Source organism: Channa argus, chromosome 13, assembly GCF_033026475.1.
Source record: "Channa argus isolate prfri chromosome 13, Channa argus male v1.0, whole genome shotgun sequence".
In the NCBI taxonomy this organism is placed as follows: domain Eukaryota; kingdom Metazoa; phylum Chordata; class Actinopteri; order Anabantiformes; family Channidae; genus Channa; species Channa argus.
Window position 1 is genome coordinate 19687554 of NC_090209.1, and position 21867 is coordinate 19709420.

The window sequence follows — 21867 nt, forward strand, 5'->3', positions numbered from 1 at the left end:
AATATAACTTTTAAGAGATGTCCTCTGTTAATGTTATATGATCCAGATGAAAGTCTAGACCTGGAGCTCGTTAGTGAAGAGGAACCCGCCATCTCATCTGATTTGGAGTGGTTAGAAGAATTGAAAGAGTGTGTATTTGTGTTTGTGTGTGTGTGTCTCATCCCTTTTAAACTATAAAATACAAACATTTATGTATTAATCCGTGAAACACTTCTGGGCATATTAGCAGTATGATTTAATGTATGTTCAGAATATATAGTGAGAGTTTACATTGATATTGCAACCCTTTACCAATGTCATTGTGCATCTGTGCCAAGGGAGGCCGATGGTGATGGTGACTTTGCAGTTGCAGCTGACTATGGAAAAAAGAGGAGTTATGCAGAGACAGCACGGATGTTCAAGCTGAGACGAAACCTGGACCAGCTGGACTGTTTTCACCGACAGAAGGAGCATGACGTGCTGAAAGCCAGGTTTGGACATGGCAACCAACAGACATCTCCACACTCACAGTAGAACTTTAAGCTGGATAGAAATCCCTGTCCCTTTCTAGACTCTGCTGAAACGTGGGCATGGATTCGTTTTTTGGGTGTGACAGTCGTTTCAGTTTCTTTTTCCAGTGTTTTTTCCACTTCTACTCTTTCCCTGGTCAAACAGGGCCAATTGTTTTTGTCCCGATTGATACAGCAATTTGCACGAAATCATTTCAGTTGAAGGGAGAACCTTTTCTGTTATGCCCCCTACTTTCTTCCCTCTTTTTATTTGTCTACACTTCGAGCCATTAAGCACCCAATGAACTGTGATTCAGTCCCCAGCAAAAATGACTGTCATTTTCCTCTCAGCACAAAACATCACGGGGCAGTGTGGAGTTGCACTGTGCTCTTATCAAACATGAGTTTGGTTAAAAGCAGACCTCGCTGTTAACCAATCTGCAGCTCTTATTGTACCATGTGCCTATTTCCCCCAGTTTGTTGTGTTGCACATCATTAGGCTGCTAAAAGAACATTGGGCCATTCAGCGCTTTTCTGCATCCTTATTACATTGCCTTTTTAGATGACAAACCAATTTTGCTGTTGTTGCAGCTGCCACAAAGTTATCCATTACCTTGATGCTTTAGAACAGGTTGCACCTCAACTGCCTTGCAATTGTCTTTTCTGATGGAGAGCAATTTTTGGTGTGTTTCTTTATGTCAACATTCTAACTTGTTTCTTTTTTTTAGAGAGGGCCTGAAACAGTGTCACCAGAATATTGAAAGTTTAATGGAACAAAGGGAAAACTTGGAGCGAGAGATAGAGCGAGAGAAAGCAGCAGACAACAGGTGTGTTAAAATAATCACAAACATGGGTGACTGGTCAATAATTCGCATAAATATGATTTGTTTCTGTCGTTTCGTGCCTGTGCTTTAAAGTGGTTGCTTTTTGGGGGTTTTTGTTTTGTTTTTTGTTTTTTGTCTGCAGAGTTGCAGTTTTTCGTTTACGAGCCCAGCATAGGCAAATGTGTCAAAAGCTACAGAGTGAAGAGGAGCTGGAAGGCCACTTCAACATTGAACTGAACCAACAAGAGTGAGTCCAGGAGAAAAATAGTTTAGCAATAAGGTCTTTTTTTAACAGGGAATTATCCTATTTTGAAAAGACCCTCTTTGTTTCAAGGGAACCCCAGGATTGGTATTGGGACACAGCAAACAGAGAGGGCTCTGGGATATAAAATGTAGGGTTGTCTGTAAAAGAAGCTGAGCCTTGCTCATCTTTTGGCACAATGCAATGCAATCTCATTTGCAGTTCAGTTTGTTTGATGTTAGATGTCTATTAATGCATGCTAGTGTCTGAGTTGTCTGCTACTTGTCCATTGTTTCATTTTTAACCCTTAAGGTTTTGGGTAATTAAAACCATACTTAAATAGCATAACAGTTTAGTTTGTAATAAAGGTCACCTTTTTATATTTGACTATCAAAAACTTCTAAAAACTATCACTCAGCGTCTTTAGCTATCTATTGTTTTGTTTACATCCATCTTTGTCTTGGCTCCTCAGATTGGAGCTGAGTGAGGTGGAGGTGGATATTAGTAGGTTCTCCTCGCTCCGGCAGGAGGTGGAGGAGGAGGAGAGGGACTACCGAATTCTTAAGGTCCAGAAGGCATCGATGAGATTGCAGCAAGAAAGGAAAGCCAACTACAAAGTACAGCTCAAGATGCAGCACCTCAAGGAGTAGGAAAATGATGTATTATATTTTAAAAATTTATATTAGTATATAAAAAGATTAGTAAAAAATACAACTGCTAATTAAGTTAAATGCCACTAACTTTCTTTTTTTTATGTGAAGTGCAATACATTTTTATAGGAAATGATGTGTGTATATGAACTGTGTATAGTCATGAAAAAGCTGATATGTTTATACATTTTGGTGCAAAAGTGTGCATCAAAACAAACATAATAACACATATCAGATTAATAATTGATGCGCATTCAGCAAGTACTGATGCTCTTACATGAAAAATTATCTTTTTTTTTTAAGTAAAATTTTTGATTAATTTGACAAAGGGGATGCAGTGCAATGGTTTACATCCCCCTTGATAAATTAAAATTAACTTTAATTTCTAATGACGGAACATCTGTACTACCTCAGTGTGCATCAAATATTATGTTGATGGGAAAAAAATGGTTTTACTCTTTTTGCCATTTCGAATAAAGGGATGCAATCTTTTGCCTAACTGCAATTGTCTGTGATTGTGTTCTGATAGTAAACAAGCAGCCATGATAAAAAAAGAGGAGACTAATTATCAGAGGAAGATTGCAGAGGGCCGAGCGAACCGCAAGATAGCTGTCAAGTACTTGAAAGAGACCATCAAAAGGTAATGCGTTTTTAAGCCTATAAAAACAGGGCTCAGGGTATGATTAGAATATGAAGAATCTCAGTTGGCCCATACAAGAGTTAACATATCCTGTTGATCTTTCAATCATACAGGTAAAATATGTAAACAACAGGACAGATAGATGCTGGAAGGAGCTTAGAATCGTATAGAAATGCTTAAATGAAAATGAATAGCAGTTCTGAGCTGTACCTAAAACACTGATTCAAGTTAAGTTGGTATTCTCTACATAAAAGTAATCCAAAAGGGTTAAACTTTCTTGCCAAAAGAATGTTAAAACTTATGTTGTTGCCATGATTTCCAATGTGTTTGCCTTCACTTAAGTAGAAATCTATATATATTTTTATGAATATCCCAATCCTGATCTATCTATCCCAAAACTGAACACTGTTTTCTATTAGTGTCACTATGTATCACTTTAAAGAATGAAAAAAGAATATACTTGCTGTGAAGTTTATGCTTATGGAGAATAAAACATTTCTGATATGATAAGTAACCATGGTGTTGCTCACCTCCTGAATTTACAAGCAATATTCAGTTATTTGTTTTTCATTCTGTACTGTATCTGTGCATTTTTGTACTTTGTTAATGTCCCTATTTTATTCAGGATGCAACAGCAAGAGGCTGAGAAAGAGCAGAAGAACAGAGAGTTACTAGAAAAGAAGATACAGGCTGTCAAGTCACTGAAATCTAACATAGCAGCCACACAAGTAAGCAGAGCACTTCCCATATCGATACTATGGCATATTGGTTGCTGATTTAATAGCGAGAAGACACATTATATACTACTATTTATGACCCTATAGATAGTAGTGAATATACTTTTTTGTGGCACTCACATAGAGATCCATTATATATTCATAGAGCTTTATAAGCATAAGGATAAAACTTTTTGAATTTTATTTTCTCACATTTTAAAGCATTAATGAACAAGACTATAAATGTATTATTTGTCTGATTATACCTGGTTACACTCTAGTGGAAATAGAACATAATGTACTTTAAAGTACATTGTGAGTGTACAGTGCTACTGCTAGTAGGAGCACTGACAATGGAAACCTCCCAGCCCCCAACTGAATAGAATACCAGGACCTTAGTGACCCCACCGTTACACTAATAATGTTTGTGCTCTAGCAGTATATACAGTAAGAGCACAAATTCCTAATGTATGGGTATAAATTATGTAAATAGTTAGTTTATAAAATTGTAAAGAATTTACTACACTGTGTAACTGTATCATACATTATACGTAATTGCATACAAACATAGACTTCTACTAAAGATTCCAGTAGAATCTTTTTAGTAATTAAAATCATTTAAAATTCTGCTTCAACATAGGACAGACATGAAGCAGAAATCACATGCATTATATTGCTTTTCCCCTAGTTCACATAATACATTTATTACACAAGGCTGCATGTGGTCAAATATAAATTCATTAATTATTTCTTTAGGAGAGCTTACGGGTCCAACAAAGCAGGGCCAAAGCAAACACCCAGAAGAAGGAACAGCAACAGAGACAACTGAGAGAATCCCTGCAGGCCCAAGGCCTCAACAGTATCAAGTATATGTACCAACAGAAGCAACTAGAGAGGATAAAACAACAACAGGCGTATGTCCTTTCCTCTCCTCTTACATCCTTTCCTCCTATCCATTCGTTTTATATCCCATGTGCATGTCCTCCACTCCCACTCTAGGCAGCAGTGGGTGGGTGTGCTGTGGAATACATGACCCCATTTCAGTATAATGCAGTGCTGTTGATTTGTCCTTCTCAGGCAATTAGAAGAGAGGCAGAAGTTAAAGAGGGTGAATATTGTGGCAAAAATCCTTCAGGAGGAGCAGTTGAGAAAAAGCAAAGATAGGAACCAAGTACTTCTGCCTAAACCTTCAAACACTAACAAGTTCCTAACTTTGGAGAGGGCAAGAGAGAAGCTCTGTTACTACCTGGATTCTAGACCCTCGTCAGCTGTAGAGGAAAGGACCACGACTGTGAGTGGTTCATAACATTTCATTTCAGATGGCAGCTGTGAAATCTATGTGAAGAGATATAAACAATTATGACTCATGTGTGTGGCTTTGTCCAGCAGTTAAGAGAGTTCAGTGACATCAGCAGCTCTTCGACAGCTTCCTCTGACACAGAGGACCTGGAAGAAACCATGCTCCAGGAAGGGGACTACAAGAGCCCTGATGACAGCCTAGTTGAGCCTGAGTTTTGTGGGCTGTGGGAGCAGAACTACAAGGTGCAGTACAAAAAAGTCACTGCCAACCGCAAGCTAAAATTAAATACTCATAAATCATGTCCCATTCACAGCAGGCACATCATTTTTCTATGGATGTGCTTTCTATGGATGTCCACACCTGCAAACAAAGCTTGCTGTATAAAGAACTCCACTGAAAGCTATTCATTCATTGAAAATTGTTGCTGATTCAACTGATTTTTGTTTACAGATTTATTCGGGCTGGCTGAAGTACGTAGTTTATCATTGCATAATATATTATTTAAACTGAAATACTCAGTTTCAGTTCCTAGTAGCTGTACTAGTCCAGCCTTCTAGTGTGGTCCAATGAACAAAACCGTCAGTGTATGCAGATGGAATGCCAGGGAAGAATTGTGTTCATGTTCCAAAAGAGAATTGTACTAGTTGGTGGGGATATTTGCATAGAGGGTGACTGAGATTTGGAGGTGTTACACCGTGAGCCTTTACATTCTTACTGGCAGGTGAAAGAAATGACAGAGACTCCACGTATCCCAGAGGCCAGTTAAAAACCCAGGTCAGGCCACAGTGATGTGGGAGTTAGACCTGAGTGACTGGGTGAAATAGGAGCTTTTCTGTTTTTCAAGTATTTAGATTTAAAAAAAAAAAAAGGTTGATCGCCCCCCCATTACAAAAATAAGTGGATACTGCTAAAACAATTAGATTTTATGATGACTATTTCACAGTGAGTTTTACATAATGTAAAGTCAAAATACCAAACATTCAATAGTTCAAGGTCCTAAATTTCAAAAATGTGCTGCTTTTGTATTGTATCAGTATTTTTTAATTATGTTAGGAAAAAATCGGAACATTACAACATTTTTATTGACTTAAGTATTACGTGTCTAGTTGAAAAAGAATCAACTGATAACAGTGATAGTAATTTTTAGTTGCAGTATAGTGAGTGATTTATGAAATGACCATATTCTTACCATTAATACAGGATATGGCTGTATCAAATCAACTCAGGTTTCACACTGACATGGGTCTCGAGTAAGGCTAACACATTAGCATACAGCACACAGCGGGCCTGTAGGCAACCCAGCACTTACTTTCTAATTGTCTGAAAAACTAGACCTTCCTCAGAAATCCACATATTTCCCAAAACCATGATATATGTAAGACCTTCAGTTTTACTATCTATTATAGCTTTGCGTATTTAATCAAACTCCATGATACTGATCATGCCAGAATCAAAATACAGTACTGGCACAAATTCTGACTTTTTTGAATCTAGGAATAAAGTACCATGCTCAAGAGATGCTCTGTGCTAGTTGTTGAGAGAGGCAGGAAGTTTTCTAGCTCTCTAGCATGGGGATAAGTTGGCTCTTTGTCCCTGCACATTTAAAATGTAGGATGACAGGCATCACATCTCATTGTGCTGGTGCCTTTGAGGCCTTAGAGTGAGCATGGCATTGGAGCTTAGAGTTCTGAGCAAGTAACAAGCAGAGTGGAAGTGAACTCTCCTCATAACATACAAATTACTGATGCCCTCATCTGAGGCTGCGTCTCCATCCAGTAGTTAGTGCAGTAAGATGACCACAGTATGTTGCAAAACTAATAAGATAATTTGTGAAGGAATCCATCCAAAAAATAAATCTTGGTATTCACTTTAATGGCTTTAAACTTCCAACGATAAGGTTAATGCATTCAATGATTTTCTTTAAATAACAAGTAACCACTATTGTTGGAAAACTTGGATTGGATGCTGGCTAAAAGCATCACATACAGGCAAGTAATAAATTTGTGATTTCCTGCTTGTCTGCATAAGTTGGTCGTGAAGTGTGATGTGATCTTTACCAAAGTTAAATATTAACAAATACAACATTTGTAAACCGAAAAAACACAGTATCAGTCTTTCATATCTTTATTGAACACACCCATTCAACTTACAAAGTGACAGTAGTGAAACTAATACTAGGCTTCTGAAATCACTAAATGTCAACTGGAGCCTAATTAGTGAGAATTACTAGAATTCCATTGACTTGTGGCTGTAGCTCTGTTGGTAAGGCAGTCATCCACCCAGGTGGCCGTGGACGACTGGCCACCACAGGGTCAGTGGTTAAATCCCCGGTCGGCTAGATGTCGAAGTGTCTCTGGGCAAGACACTGAATCCCTAACAGCCCATTCCCATCCCCAGCTGTGCAATGCAGGACAATTATCCGCTGTGGCCCTGCAACCCTGAACTCGGGATAAGCTGACAGGACTAGAATTCCATTGATTTATAAAGGCCTATGATCAGTATGTGATGATTTGCATGTAGGTGGAAAGGGTTACAGAGTAATCTCAAAGACTTAATCAGTCAAGATATTTATCAGTCCATCGTTAGACACATTGTCTGTAATTGAAGACAATTTGGTACTGTGGCTAATCTTTTAAGAAGTTGGCAACTATCTAAGATCAATTCAATGGCACAACACAGAATCCTCAATGAGCTAAAACAAGAACACCAGCTAAAGAATTAAAGACTTGAAGGATTCATTGGAGTATATTAAGATTTCTGTTCAAAAGTCAAAAACACAAAACATTGAACTGGCATGACCTGTGGAATATGCTGTGCAATGACCTCACAAGAGCCTTTCACAACATTTGTCTAAGGAATATTGCAGGACTGAAGCAGTTGTGTAAGAAAGAAGGTCCAAAACTCCTCGTGAACATTGTGCAGGTGCTACCGATGGAGGTTCGTCTTTAAAACAATGTTGCCGTTACATTTTTCACCTTACTACGTTTATGCAATGAAAGATTATTACTTTATTTCAATGCTTAAAAATATTGTTTTTCTTGATAATTGTGACTTTGGTGAAGATTGGATCAAATTTCGTAACCAATTCATGCAGAAACTAGGAAAATGCAAAACATTGCCATTTTGTTTTCTTGACACCGTGTATTTTGTAACTTCACAAGCTGATGTTAAGTACCAATATTTTTTATTGTTAGAGTGTGACAGTCACATAATGCAAAAATCAGCAAGTAGTTATTGTTGGTCTTACATGTAGTTTAAATGGCATTTAAAAAATATTCTTTCCTTTTTGTAAATTACCGCAAACTTTTTTCTGCATTCCTGTAGTTATTTCTCTGCTAAGTCTCTGCTATTTCTCTGTAATGTCCTGCTTTGCTCAGTTAAGAATCGTTATCTTATTACTGTTGGTGATTGGGATATTATCAGATATTAATTTTAGACAATGACTAAGACTTTTTAACATCGTAAACCTTTCTGAAATTAAAGATTAAGCTGGAACGCAATACGTATTCTCACAGATAAATCTGTAGAAATTTCTAATTTTATGTCATAGTAAACTAAGCTTCTCTGTCTCTGTTTTTATCCTATGTTGTTACAGTTTCTACTGTTTTATTGTAGTCATCCTCACTGGTTCTTCAATTTACTGTTACAGAAGCCCCTGGTTAGGAAGACTACATTAACACAAGCAGACATAAGTCAAAAAGAACCTGCTATACCTACTAGAAAGCTTGATGGGTCTGCTAAAAAAATTCATGGAAAAGAGTTGAAAGGGCCTCCATTCATCAGTAAACCGGATGTCATCGTCTTTAAGGTACCGCATTAAGCGTTGTTTTTGTTTTTGTGAAAAACATCACTACTGACTTCATTATTATTTAATGCCTTTCAGCAGTGCGAATGCTAATGAACGTATATGTAATCTGCATATTTACCATTCAATTGTAACTTTTACAGTATTTGTTTTATTTATTTATTTTGTTGATGTACTTCAATACCAAACGAATGCAAACATAATTTAACAGTTTAAATGGTCTGTTTTAGGACTTTGAAGTCGGAAAAGTTTATAAGAAGAAAATCATCCTGACTAACATGAGCTACAAGACTAACCATTGCAAGTTTGTCAGGGTCTCTGGTCAGCTAAAGGATTTTATTTCAATCAAGTAAGACTTTTACTTTGTCAGAGTATGTCAACATTATGTCAAACAATAAATTCCAGTAGTTACCTTGGTTTAATGCATGTGGACTCAGCAGCAAATACTGTACAGCATGGACCCTACATTTGACCAGGAAATATTTATTATTAACCTTGGAAACAAAATATTACATCAAACACAATATTAAGTTGTCACACTTGAGGAAGATGTCAAATATCAAGAATTACAAATATACAGTATACATACCAATGCCATACTCTATTAAAGCAAAGAATATTAATGCTTGGATCCCCAGCTATGAAACAGAGTAGCTTTTAATAGCCAGAGTGAAAAAGATAAATAGGGTACTTTTTGATTGCCGTGCGCAGTTTTCACTGTATCCAGTCTAATGACCTGGACCTACTATAGAACAAATAGTAAAGCTGTGCTAACGGGAAAATTATGACACCAAAGCATTTCCCAAAAGCAGTTTGCTTTGGGATCTTCACTACAGACGCCCAGTTTGCCAACAAACATAAGCTTTCTGTTTTAGATTGTATCAGATTCGTGAGAAATAAATGGACCAATGTCACGTCTACAGGCTTGTCTGACAGTTTACTTTCCACTGTACAGTTGGGTGCAGAGGTTTGCATTCCCTATACTTGTAAATGACTGAGTCTAAACAGAGGATTGTTTTCATCAACATAATATTGAATGTTCCTTCATCAGATAATTGATTACATTTTAATTATTATTATTTTGAAAGTGGAATGCAAACTTTTGCACTGATTTAATTTTCATTATTTTCATTACCTCTTTATACACTCCTTGACTGTTTTTGTTAGTTCTGATGATGAAATGGCATGTAAATGGGTACGATATCAACCGTACCCTAACATGAAAGCAATGCCTATTTGGCTATTTCAATATCAGAAGTAACAAAACTGGTTAAGGTGATCTTGGTCAATGGTCAAAACTGCGAGATGCAAAATATTGCAGCCGACAGAATGTTTTCCTACTGGAAACACAATGACAAGCCAAATTGTTCAACAGTCCCTCTTAAATGTCAATCTTTCTATCCTTGTGGCAGTTAGTGCTCCATAATTTCAAATGCCATACAGAGGTTGATCCTTCATATCCTAAATTTACATTCTCAAGATTAAAAAAAATCCATTGTGTATCTCTGTGGGGGCAAATGTGCAGTATAGCATTCAGGCAGCCAAACAGCCTAAAGTGAATCTCATTTTAGGAACATTTAGAGATAAAAGACATATCCAACTAAAGATACAAAATTAAGCACTGTTGACTTTTGGTGGCAATGTTGGTAATCTAGAAGGAAATCTAGAATCTAATCAATAAAAGTTTATGTTCAAAGCATCACAATATTAGAGCTAAAGGTCTTTGTAGCCAAAAATGTTAAAACTGCTAAAGTAAGAACCCACTATAGGTTAAACCGATTCAATTATCACATGAAAACATCGGCATCATACAGTATATCACCACTCAGGAATTTAACGCTACCACTTCTTGTCATTTTAAAAGATGAAGTGGATGTGAAAGCAAAGCCTGTCCTCCCACATATCTATGGACGCCAGCTTAGATCACCATGCTCACAGCTCCTCTTATGAGACTGCGCTCAGTGAGTCAGTCTCTACTATCTCCTCTCTCTCAGCCTGCCAGCAGCCCACAGGCCGGGCAGAGATGCATTGTTCTCCAGGTCACTCACTGTGTATCACTTTCCCTGGTCCCCCATGATTTCATGTGGTTACTTCATCTATTCTTTTCCCCGATTAAGTGAAGAGTCTCCCAGGCTATAGCAGGGTCAGTTGGAAACTACTGCTGCTGTTCTGGAGCCTTCGTGCTGGCCCACTTGTCTAAATATATCACTTTCGAGTCATCTCTTCTCAACTCACATGTAGCAAACAAATACTTTGTTACTGTACCAAAAAGATAAATGTACACACAGAATACTGTACATAATACCTACTCCTTTTATTGGATCTCCCTTTAAGTCTCTTAAATTTTTAGTCCAGCCAGTCTCTCCTCAGATGTATGTACATATTTTATTTATAGCTACATAGGGCTGTGGGCAGCGTGAATGGTTGTCTGTTTGTGTATGTCTCTCTCTGTGTTGGCCATGAGATGGATTGGAAACCTGTCTAGGGTGCACCCTGCTTCTTGCCCGATGACAGCTGCAGGCTCCAGCCCCTTCACGACCCTGAACAGGATAAGTGGTTGCAAATAACAGAGGGATGGATGGATGCTGTAACATGGGCATCTTACATAAGCCTACAATACAACAAGCATGATGAAAGGCTAATCTTCCGCATTGGAAGAGTGTACTTCTGTTATTTAAAAAGATTGTCGTGAAAATATTCTTTTCATATCAACAAGGCCCCTTTGTAAGTATACATGTTTTACTTTTTAAAACAGGATAAGGTATCAAATGAATAATAATAGCTGCTACCTATTGTTACTTCTCTACTATAAATAAATTAGTTAGTCTTGGTTTCTCTCAATACATTTGGTCCATCATACAGCCTATTATTAAAGCTTGGGGTGTGTCTATACAGTGTCGTGTTTACCAACCATATGATCCTATTTATCTTCTATCAACAATTAGATTGCAATTTTTTAAAATCATTGGCAAAATACAATAGTATAGGAATAATATGTTTTGGAATGAGTAAATATCATTTAAAAACTGAATTGTGTTTACATATGCTCACACATTCACCGGTTTCTGCCACCGTAGAAGAAACATGCCCTCTGAATACAACCTGTCTGTTGTGTGTAAAACCTGCTGGTTATTCACACATTAAAACCTACAATCTTGATCAGTTGTGACAAATGCAAAACCTTTATGGCTCACGGCTACAAGCTCAGAGAGAAAAACTTGAACCAGGAAAACACTGGGCTTTTTCACACGAGCCCATGGTTCCCTGTACGCCCCCTGAATTTCTAAAAATTGCTTCTCATCCCCCAACACCCCCCGCCCAGCGTAGGTGCATTTATGCCAGCATGGGCTCTGCTGTATCTTTTCACTACTGGGACAAAAACACAACAGCTCAGGCTTGCCAGACTTGGTATAAAGCCATTGTGTATAGGTTATGTTTTTGCAATTAGTGTCACTTCCTAAAATGCATTGCAAAAGACTGGCTGAGAAGAAGACACCCCTCTGTGGTCTGTATGTTCCATAAAATGAGTTGTGAAGAAGCCTAAGACTGTAGTAAAAGTGGTGGTACTCAACAAAATCTGAGGGTGCAATCACACTTCCAGTTTGTTAATTTGATCCAAATCATGCCAGTATGAGATTGATTTGTTTTGCATCCAATGCAAATTCAAAATCAAATTTCACATCAAGTTAATTAATTAAAATAAAAATAAAATGTTATGTTTTTATAAAATAAAGGGATGTTATACACCTTGTCTAAGAAAAGCAGCATACTATAGCGTTTAGTATCTTTACAGTCATAAAAATATGGTTATGTCAGTTGGAGCCAGCTTGCTGCAAACGTTAGTAAGCACCTTTTCATATTCTGACTGCTTGAAATCTGTCAAAGACAATTTTATTTCAGTGACTAACATCAGAAAAAAAAGCTGCTTTTTTGACTCGGCTTGTTGTTTTATTAATCTGGTAGAAATAATTTAATGAGTGCAGCATGGATAGGTCCTGTGATATGTCCATGTTGAGTTTTCTTAAACATATTTTTCAGCAGTTTGTGAATGAAGTTTGTGTTTTTGTGTTGTTTTATTTTGGGGGGTTGGTTTAATATGGACTTTTGCATCTGCCCCAATGACCAAAGAAAATATAACTGATCCCAGAAATGTGTTATTTATGGCTTTCATATGGTTAACAAAAATGTGCATTATAGTGTAGCCAACAGATGAAACTAGGACATTATTTCACTTCTGTGAAATAAGTACCACAGCAAGATTATTCAAGTAATATTCACACACATTGTCAGAGTTTTGATGCTACCATGTAGATTGTTCTGACAAGTGGTTATGTGTTTGGGTGTTTTACCTCCGTTGAACTGAATAATGAACTGAGATTAGTTATTGATTTACTGTAGGAGAATCCTACGGGGAGCGGCTGAAATGCAAAGCATCATCACTTGCAGTATACTGCAAAGGATATACTATGCAGTATGACCTTATTAGTATAACTTTATATAGGTATATAGGACTGTAGAAGGCTTTTGCAAACACTGCCTCCTTCAGCATTTAATCCCAAGTGAGCTGCTCTATTTTTCTTTGCATGTCTTATATCATCAAAAAAAAGAAGGAAATTAATGTGTTATGGGACATCTATAATTACCACCAGACTGAAGCAAGCAGATGGAATCCTTTCATACATGTCCTGCTCACAGTGGTGACCTGAAGGGGTGCTTCAGCCAGCCTGCTCCAAGTATTTCTGCAGGGGATCAACTAGTTTGAACAACTGGCTTAAAGCAAACCTAATTTTCCCGTGTCAGTGATTGAGTTTAAAGCCGGCTTTCCTAGTAGACAAGCTGGCAGTTTTTATTATGCACCACCAACCTGGGCATGTCATACTCCTAAAAACATTTATTCATGTTGTATGTGAACAATTAGGGATCCACTGTGCTGTTAAAAGATGTCGTCACCAATTTTGAACTTGCTTCCTATTTTCCAAAAAAAAAACAAATAATCTTTCTGGTTCATCTAATTTTAACATTTTCTGAATTTTTGGCATCTTTCACACACTTGCATTTGTTATCTCACTTTCAAGCATGTGGTTGAAGTGACAGAAAATAAGCACACACATTACTGAATGCAGCATGTGGTCTTATATCAATTCTTGTAACTGTATAGGTGTCAGGACTTTGTATGAAGACCCAAGAGGCAAAATTGTGAGAGTGATGTGGGAATGTAGTTATTTCATTTGTGAAGAAACAAGGGATGAATAACAAATCTAAACAGACGCTAGGCCAAATAACAGAAAGTAACAACACAAACTAAACACACAAGAAACTAAAAATACCAAAATCTGAACACAATATATAACAGAGAGCCAGGGCAAATGAAACTAAAATAAATATAAAAATCACTCCAAAAACACGGAGAGCAAATGCAGACTTGGGCTACAATCAAATACAAGTTATTTCCGAGTGAAATCTGGCTAATGAGAAAAAACAGGGCTACCAAGAAAGACAAAAACATAAACAAACCTCAGACCAAAAGCAGATAACAGAAGTCAATACAAACATAAGTCAGGAGTCCAAAAACCATGAGACGGGGAAATCTCAAAGCCAGGCTGTGGCATGAATATCAAGATGTGGAACCTTCGAGACAATGACCTGACAGGGAACCAAGGGGAGAGTCCACTTCCAGTCCTGGAAGTGAATGTGAGGGCCAGATCATGACAATAGGGTTGAAAGTTTGCATTATAAACAGTAGAAAATCGGAAGTTAAAACTTTCATCATGTACCCCCTGCATGTAATTTGGATAGAAAATATAAGATAGTTCCATGATCTTGTGATATATATATAAATATATTTATAACGTTCTAAAAATCTAGTAACATTTTGTGAGCTGCTTCCTAATTATGCTCATAGTTGCATGTTTCTTGGTGTTTGAGAATCCTTTCTGGCTCTCTGGCTGAATGCCTGCTATATTTATATTGATTGGGCCTCTTCTTCAGCCTCTGGAAGGGCAGCAAGTTATCAAGCTCCTCTGGGCAACATTTGGGTTGGCGGTAACGTGCTGTGAGATCCACATCGCTTTGAAACAACTCACAGTCCTCATGTATCTATTCTTATCTGAAAATATGAAAATACTTTTCTGGTATGGTTTGCAGTGCCCAGCCAATCTCTTTAACACTGCACTGTTTTCCTATAGATCAACAGCTTTTGTCTTTATTTTCTGCGCCTAAGCATCAACCTTTCAACCTCTGGTTGTGTCTTCTGTCTATCTGATGTATTCTCGGGAGACTCGTCAAAGTTCAGTGTTTCATCTCAATCTGCTGGTCTTTGGTTTACGTCTAGATATATCATCACATAAACTAAAATTATTAGTCAATCAATTAAATTAAATGTTTTTGTATTTGTCCTAACTGTGCAGTGTCTACTTTAATACCCAGTGTCTTGTTCACAAATCATTGTGATTTTGTTTCAGCTTCGAGCCTCCTGGTTGTTTATCTGTTGGGATGTCCTGTGACCTGCAAACAGTTTTCCAGCCTAAGGTTGGTTGCTTCACAGCTCCTGTTATACCTACAACTACATGCCTTAAATAATATCCAACACACGGGCTCAAGTCAGTTAAAATCTTTCATTGACAGGTTGTGTTCACACAAAGAATGTGACATTTGCTTCTGCATATTAACATTTTCTAAAATTAGAACAAACTAGATAAAAGAATATAATTTAGTGAATAAGGTACACAATGATAATCAAACCCCTTCCTAATTCATAAACCGTAACTTTTTCCACTTTCATACCACTGTTTTTTTTTTTTTTAACCAAATTGCTGCCATTCAATCTAGCATAGAACCTTGATGAGTTAAATGTCTGTTAGCCAATGCTGTTATGAAGCAAATTCTGATTTGTGCAGATCAATGAGGACCTGGAAGGAGAGGTCCAATTTGTGTCAGCAGAGGGTCCCTTCTCTGTGCCTGTCAGATGCACCATAAAGAAATGTGATGTGAGTAGACCTAATGTGCTGTAGTCAACCTAGAGAAAATTACATCACATTATAAATTATTACTATACAACATAGTTTTTATGCGTTGCCATTTTCTCAGTTTGTTCCCTATGAATCTTTCTCCTGCTATATGCAAGTTACTGATTGTTTGCACACATGGAGCTTTAGGTTGCTAACAATGTAGTAGTAACAACTTTAACATAATTGAAACAATGGTTATTGGAAACATTTGTATGTACCACACAAGAACAACAAAGACTGTATATTTATCCAAATATAAGTCAGATTTTATTTTGTATCTTTTTTAATCAAGTCACATATGCATTAATTTATGTAAAACTCAAGCTGGCAGTTCTTATTGCTGATTCTAATTACTGTATCCTTCCTCTAGCTGGAGGTTGACAGCCAGTTTATTGACTTTGGTTCACATGTTGTGGGCCAGACAATTTCACGAACTATCACTTTGACCAACAAGGGTGCACTGGGCACCCTCTTCAGCCTGGTCACCTCCCCATCTCTCAGTCCAGAAACTAGCGATCTCCAGATGCCACCCAAGATCATTGCCAATGCATCACAGGTTAGACTGTCAAGCTGAACCTCAACAGGAGCTGTTTCTTTAATGGCCTGTTAAGGCAATTACAGTTGCAAATTAAAATGTAACTATGTTTGAGTCTGTACAGTACACGGTATGACCAGAGACTAGTCAATTCACATTACCAAGTCATAAATTAAGAATTAAAAAAAAAAAATCTGACTCATGTCACATGTTATTGGCTAACAGGAGACAAGCAGTCAAAACACAGTATCTGACAACCAGAAGAGCTCTGCATCCATAGATGCTGTAGAACTTCAACCAGAGCAAAAGAGTCAGGAGCATTCTGCGGAACTGCAGCATGACCATCGAGGTAAAGCTATGACAAAGGTGCACAGTAATCACTTTTAATGCAGGACTAAAGTTCTTTACAGACGTAAAACATATCTATTTGTAAATGCGCCTTTAAGACTCAAACCATCTGACTCTGATGCTGCCATATGAGGTTCTGTGTCTTGCACTGTTCCTACTTTAGTACACTCTTGTATACTGTACCTACTTGCAGCATGTTCATGGAGGATTGGCACAGTTAAAGCAAGAGGGCCTGGGGCTGCATCGTTGCACCCTACTTTGGCCCATACATTTAGGAGGAATACTTGTTATAGTCTTTGGCAGTGTTTTATTCCGAATGTTAATGGGCAACATTATTATACTGAAGAACATATTTTTATGAATATTTAAATCAGCTTCATCTTCACTGTGTGTTTAGTGCTAATTACCAAAAGTTATTATGCTAAGACATAATTTATAAGTCATACTGTTTCCTAAAACAGAAATACAGGCAGTGATGATTGACAAAAAAATCTCATTGTTGTTGATTTTCCTCATTATTCTATTCCTGTTAGGACCTTTGGTTCTTTTAAGAACAAAAGCAAAAGAACACACACATAGGAAGTGGAGGGTTCACCTTGCTCTCACAGCTGGCTTATTCTCGTTTATGTTCTTCGTCGCTGCACTCAGCATTTTCCTCCACTGATGTCTTGATAAGCTGTTCAGGCTTTTGCCTCTGCTCTGCTTGCTTTGAAAAATCTGTGTTGAAATACCTCTCTGTCATTTTGAGTGAAGGTGTCTGATGTGTGCCAAATTTTCAGACTGTTCTATGTGGAATGAAACTAACAGCATCTTGTACAACATTTGTCTTTTGAACCATGTCCACATCAAATCCTAAATTTTTCAGAGCCAAACTGCCAAGTTACTGATTCTTATCCTTCTGTCATATCTACAAACTATTTACTATAAGTGCATGCTAACAATACCAGTAAGAAGTATACTGATGATGGTGACTGTGAGTTTCTGCCTCTTGGTGATACCATGTGACCAATTTATGGTCACATGGTATCAACCACTCAACAGAAAAAATTATCTATAATCAGGTTTTGCTCTGTGTAAGTGTGTTTGTTTGTTTTTGCAGCAGTGTCAGAGACTTCAGCTGCAGGTCCAGACGCATATGTACAGGAAAACCCCTCAGACTCCAATGAGATAAGTCTGGGGAATGTAAGTACTGAATTTTCATTTATTTCTTACAGAAACACTATTGGTTTGACCTGTAATGATCAAATCAATTTTAGTATACTGTAGTACACATTCTAGTTTAATATCCTTTAGTTTAGTAAAACCCGGCACAGTACTAAATCGGCACTGTTGAGGTTTTTTAATGATGTTCTTTTAGCCACAGACTCTGATCACTTTGTTGTTTTGGTACTGATGGACCTAACAGCTGCCCTTTATACAGTGGACCATCAGATGCTCCTGTCTCCCTTGGAGAACCGGGTAGACTTCCAGGGTGGCGCTTTAGAGTTGTTTAGGCCTTACTTAACAGAGAGAAGCTTCTGTGTCCGTGTTGGAACTGCACGGTCCTTCACAGCACCTCTTACTTCTGGAGTGCCTCAAGGGTCCATTCCCTCTTCTTTTCTCTCTGTATTCACTTCCGCTTGGTTCAATTCTCCAAAAACATGGCATCTCATTCCACTTTTATGCCGACGACGTTCAGAGTTATGGTCAAAGGAAAATGCTTACTATACAACACAACTCATACAGTGCATTGAAGAAATCAAGGCATGGATGTCTATGAATTTATCTCAAACTTGATGCACAGATTAGTTCAGTGGTCAAATACAGCTTTTCTCATTTGAGACAAATGTCCAAAGCGAAACCTTTTCTTTCTCCACATCACTTTGAGATTTCAATCAATGCTTTTTCACAACTGGCTTAGACAACTGCAACGCACTTTGTGTTGGGCTTAGTCAGATGTCAACTTGCTAAGCTACAGCAAGTTCAAAATGTGGCTGACCGGCTTTTAACTGGTATGAAAAAATGAGAGCACATTAATCCGATCTTGTCATCACTTCATTGGCTCCCGGTTCATGGTCTCTTATATCTATAATTCCTTTTATGTATTTATTTGTCTTCATGGCTGCGTACAGCACTTTACCCAGCTGTGTTGTTTTTAAAGTGCTTTATAAATAAAGTTGGGTTGTATTGGATTAATATTAAAGCTGGAGATCGTTATTTCACAGAAAATGTGATAAACATGAAAATAAATTATCAACACATCTCTTTTCACATTACAGTGTAACTCAAATATGATGCAAATGATGCAGTTTGACTTTGTTTAATTTACTAAGATAACAATCATGGCTGTTTATACTCCACAATGCAAATATATGCTGCCTTAAAAGGAAATTAAAGATTTGGATACTTTTAGGAAGAGAATCTGAAGGATGTCTTGAGTAGTGGTATGGAACTATACTATACTATGTTATGTCAATCAGTCAAGAGTTGACATTTTGACTGGGATTGTGATTTAAAAAAAGGCCATGAAATTGTTTAAATTAAGTGTGTACAGCTGTTGTAGTAGAATTAATTTTAATAGTTAAATTTTATAATGTGTTCTTAAAAGATTGTGAGAATTCCAGAGTGCAAAGTTGACATTTTAGGAAAGAAAGCTTTTAGCCATGCTCAGCCTTAGTTTCTTTAAAGCTATTAACATTTATGTTATTTGGTTTTTCTTCTCTTTACATTTAGTTGTCTTTTTTGCTTAGGTCCTCCCTTGGGACGGAATTTCTGTCTGTTTAATACTTAGAAATAAATACTTAGTTTACCATACTCTCACTGCATCGTGCTGCATTTGGGTCTTTATCTTACTACACATCTTACTTTATCTTACTATATATGATACAATGTTGTAAGTGGACCTATCATTTGCCTTTGTTCACGTGTTCCCATACATAGAAGGCATAGCAGAAGCAGCCTGCCGACATAGGGTGTGTATAGAGACAGTAAAGAGTAAAATAGCTTGGAGGGCACTCCATAGTTTACACATTCAATATAATTAATAACCATCATCTAGGGGCCACATATACTAAATTACATACAGCATTTGTCAATTTGGTATTTGAGATTTCTTGCTCGGAATAGATGTTGATTGATCAATACATTGTAACACAACACATTTCTAAAAGATTTTACTAAATCTGTGTAACTGCACTAGAAGAAAGATGCCTGTTCTGTCTCTGAAGAGACACTTATCTCCATCTGTTGAACATTATGCCTCTGTTTTTTTAGCACTGAGGCTATGTGTGTCTTGTGGCCCATATGAAGTTCTGAGTTGTTCAGGGTTCATTACATCTCTCTAGCAGAGGCTAATGGTGCATGACCTCTCCCTCTGTGCTTGTTGTGTTTGTGTATTGCATGTGCCCATGGCTTGATCATTGTCAATTTGACTGATGCTTCAACTTGCATAGTAGAATGCTGAGTAAATGACGAATTATCCATCCAGCTATCGTAGTCCCACAATATGGAATTGGCTGCTGCACAAATGGCTTGCTTTTTTACTACTTTCTCACCAATTGAATGCATTTGTAGCAGAGGAGATGACCTACACCACCTTTCCTTGGGGTTTGATTAAATGCCATTTGAAGTTGGGTGAAATTAGCCTCACCTACATGGGGAGAAATGGTTTTGTGTCACGAAGTAAAACAGATCAACTAAACAGTGTTTTGTGCAGGAAGATCAAATTACAGACCTGGCTAGAAAATGTCGAAGTTTCATTAGAAATGAATGAATGAATTACCCAAAAATGGTTTGATACCAATTATTAGCTAAAAAAGTCACTTTGACAGTGAAAAGCACCCTTTCTGTTCTGCTAAATATGGAATACAGAATATGATACCAGTTACCTCTTCTAAATGCTTTTGTGTGTTTTCTTTCGTTTTTTTAATTGGTATTGTCAGCTCCCTTAGCCCCATCTCTGTCTAGAGAATGTAGTTTGTTTTTGCATGTCCGTTGAGATCATATAATAGATGTTTATTCTTAGGTTAAATGATAAGTTTACAGTTGCCTTACAGCACGCCAGTATTTTATCGAGATAAAAATCAAATGTTTTTAATGTACCCCACCTTAGGTTAGAGAGGGGGAGATTGGACCCTTTCAAAGCATCAAACTGGAGGTGATTTTCACACCAACCATTCCAGGAGAGGCCACACTAGACTTCCACATCAAATTCTCCAACTCCTCCAGCAAACCAGTAAGACCCATTTATCTTGAGAATGTAATAAATAATACTAAATTGGCACAATTGTTTCAGTTGGTTGGTTTTGTAGATATCAGTGTTATTTTATGTAAAGGCATGTTGGTTCAAACAGATACCAATCAAGGTGAGGGGCTTTGCTGTGAGCATTCCTGTATGGGTGGTTCAGCCCAACATTGACATGAAGATCTGCATGTTTGACTTCCTCTATCAGGAGAGCATCACAGTCCAAAGCAGGTACGTTCCGGAGCCTAAGATAGATGACAGCACTGTCCTGTTACTAAAAGGACTACTGATACAGCTTCTGCACTGTGGCACTTGTATTTAAATATTATTATTATTTATATATATTGTACAAGTCACTAACGTGCCATTTAAAATGTGCACTTATGACATCAACATGAATTGCTTAATCTTAGAAGCCTGAACTATATTAGGATGTAGAAAACAAGAAAATGAACAGGTACCTTATTTGCTAATCACATTTTATGTCAAACTAACAAACTGACAACAACTGAAGGAGTTGAGTTATACACTAGAAATGTCTCTGCTCCTCTTATAAAATCACACGTTGGCAATGCCTACTTGGTGCACTGAAGATCTAAATAAAACACTCAAATTACGGAAAGTGAGATGTCATTTCATACCACACTATTGAAACCAAGTAACCATCTGCAACAGTTAGAAAGGTTGAAGGAGTCCTCCATCTGGAATGTCAAAATACCTCTTTATGCTGTTCTTGATTCGTGCTGGCATTTTATGTTCGAAAAAGTTTGTCCTTTTGTTTTTAAAGAATTTTGCTGCTGCTTTACTCAGCCTCAAATCTTCAGTATTTTTTCTTAGGCTTTGCTGCTGTGACTGGACTCACTAGCTTGGGTGTTAGTGTCTTCTGAATGCCAAGGCCTGATGCACGAGTCAGCATTTTTTTCCTTACTTGTTGAAGTTACACTGGCACTAAGCTGGCCTTTTAGGCAACTTAATCAGAGCTAGACCCACTTAGTTGTCCGAACACTATCACTGTATAATCCCACAAAACTGGACAAAGCCCCACAAAACCAAGAAGACTCAGCAATGTGTTACAACATTGCTGAAATCAT

The 21867-nt window shown here is 37.5% G+C and overlaps 1 protein-coding gene across 5 annotated transcripts in view; it reads left to right on the forward strand.

Moving 5' to 3' along the window:
• The window catches only part of cfap74 (cilia and flagella associated protein 74), a 46751-nt gene that overhangs the window by 2784 nt on the left and 22100 nt on the right, over positions 1 to 21867 (forward strand). For 2 of the 5 annotated variants that reach the window (XM_067527902.1, XM_067527905.1), the window contains exons 4-22: positions 47 to 128; positions 318 to 470; positions 1217 to 1315; positions 1455 to 1559; positions 2026 to 2199; positions 2733 to 2843; positions 3469 to 3571; positions 4316 to 4473; positions 4637 to 4850; positions 4946 to 5101; positions 8509 to 8667; positions 8895 to 9013; positions 15126 to 15192; positions 15561 to 15650; positions 16042 to 16227; positions 16432 to 16555; positions 17654 to 17736; positions 20645 to 20767; positions 20868 to 21007. In XM_067527902.1, the coding sequence (XP_067384003.1) occupies positions 47 to 128; positions 318 to 470; positions 1217 to 1315; positions 1455 to 1559; positions 2026 to 2199; positions 2733 to 2843; positions 3469 to 3571; positions 4316 to 4473; positions 4637 to 4850; positions 4946 to 5101; positions 8509 to 8667; positions 8895 to 9013; positions 15126 to 15192; positions 15561 to 15650; positions 16042 to 16227; positions 16432 to 16555; positions 17654 to 17736; positions 20645 to 20767; positions 20868 to 21007 (2446 nt within the window). The remainder of the gene's footprint in view (positions 1 to 46; positions 129 to 317; positions 471 to 1216; positions 1316 to 1454; positions 1560 to 2025; positions 2200 to 2732; positions 2844 to 3468; positions 3572 to 4315; positions 4474 to 4636; positions 4851 to 4945; positions 5102 to 8508; positions 8668 to 8894; positions 9014 to 15125; positions 15193 to 15560; positions 15651 to 16041; positions 16228 to 16431; positions 16556 to 17653; positions 17737 to 20644; positions 20768 to 20867; positions 21008 to 21867) is intronic. The other 3 variants (XM_067527904.1, XM_067527903.1, XM_067527906.1) reach the window with 3 other exon arrangements.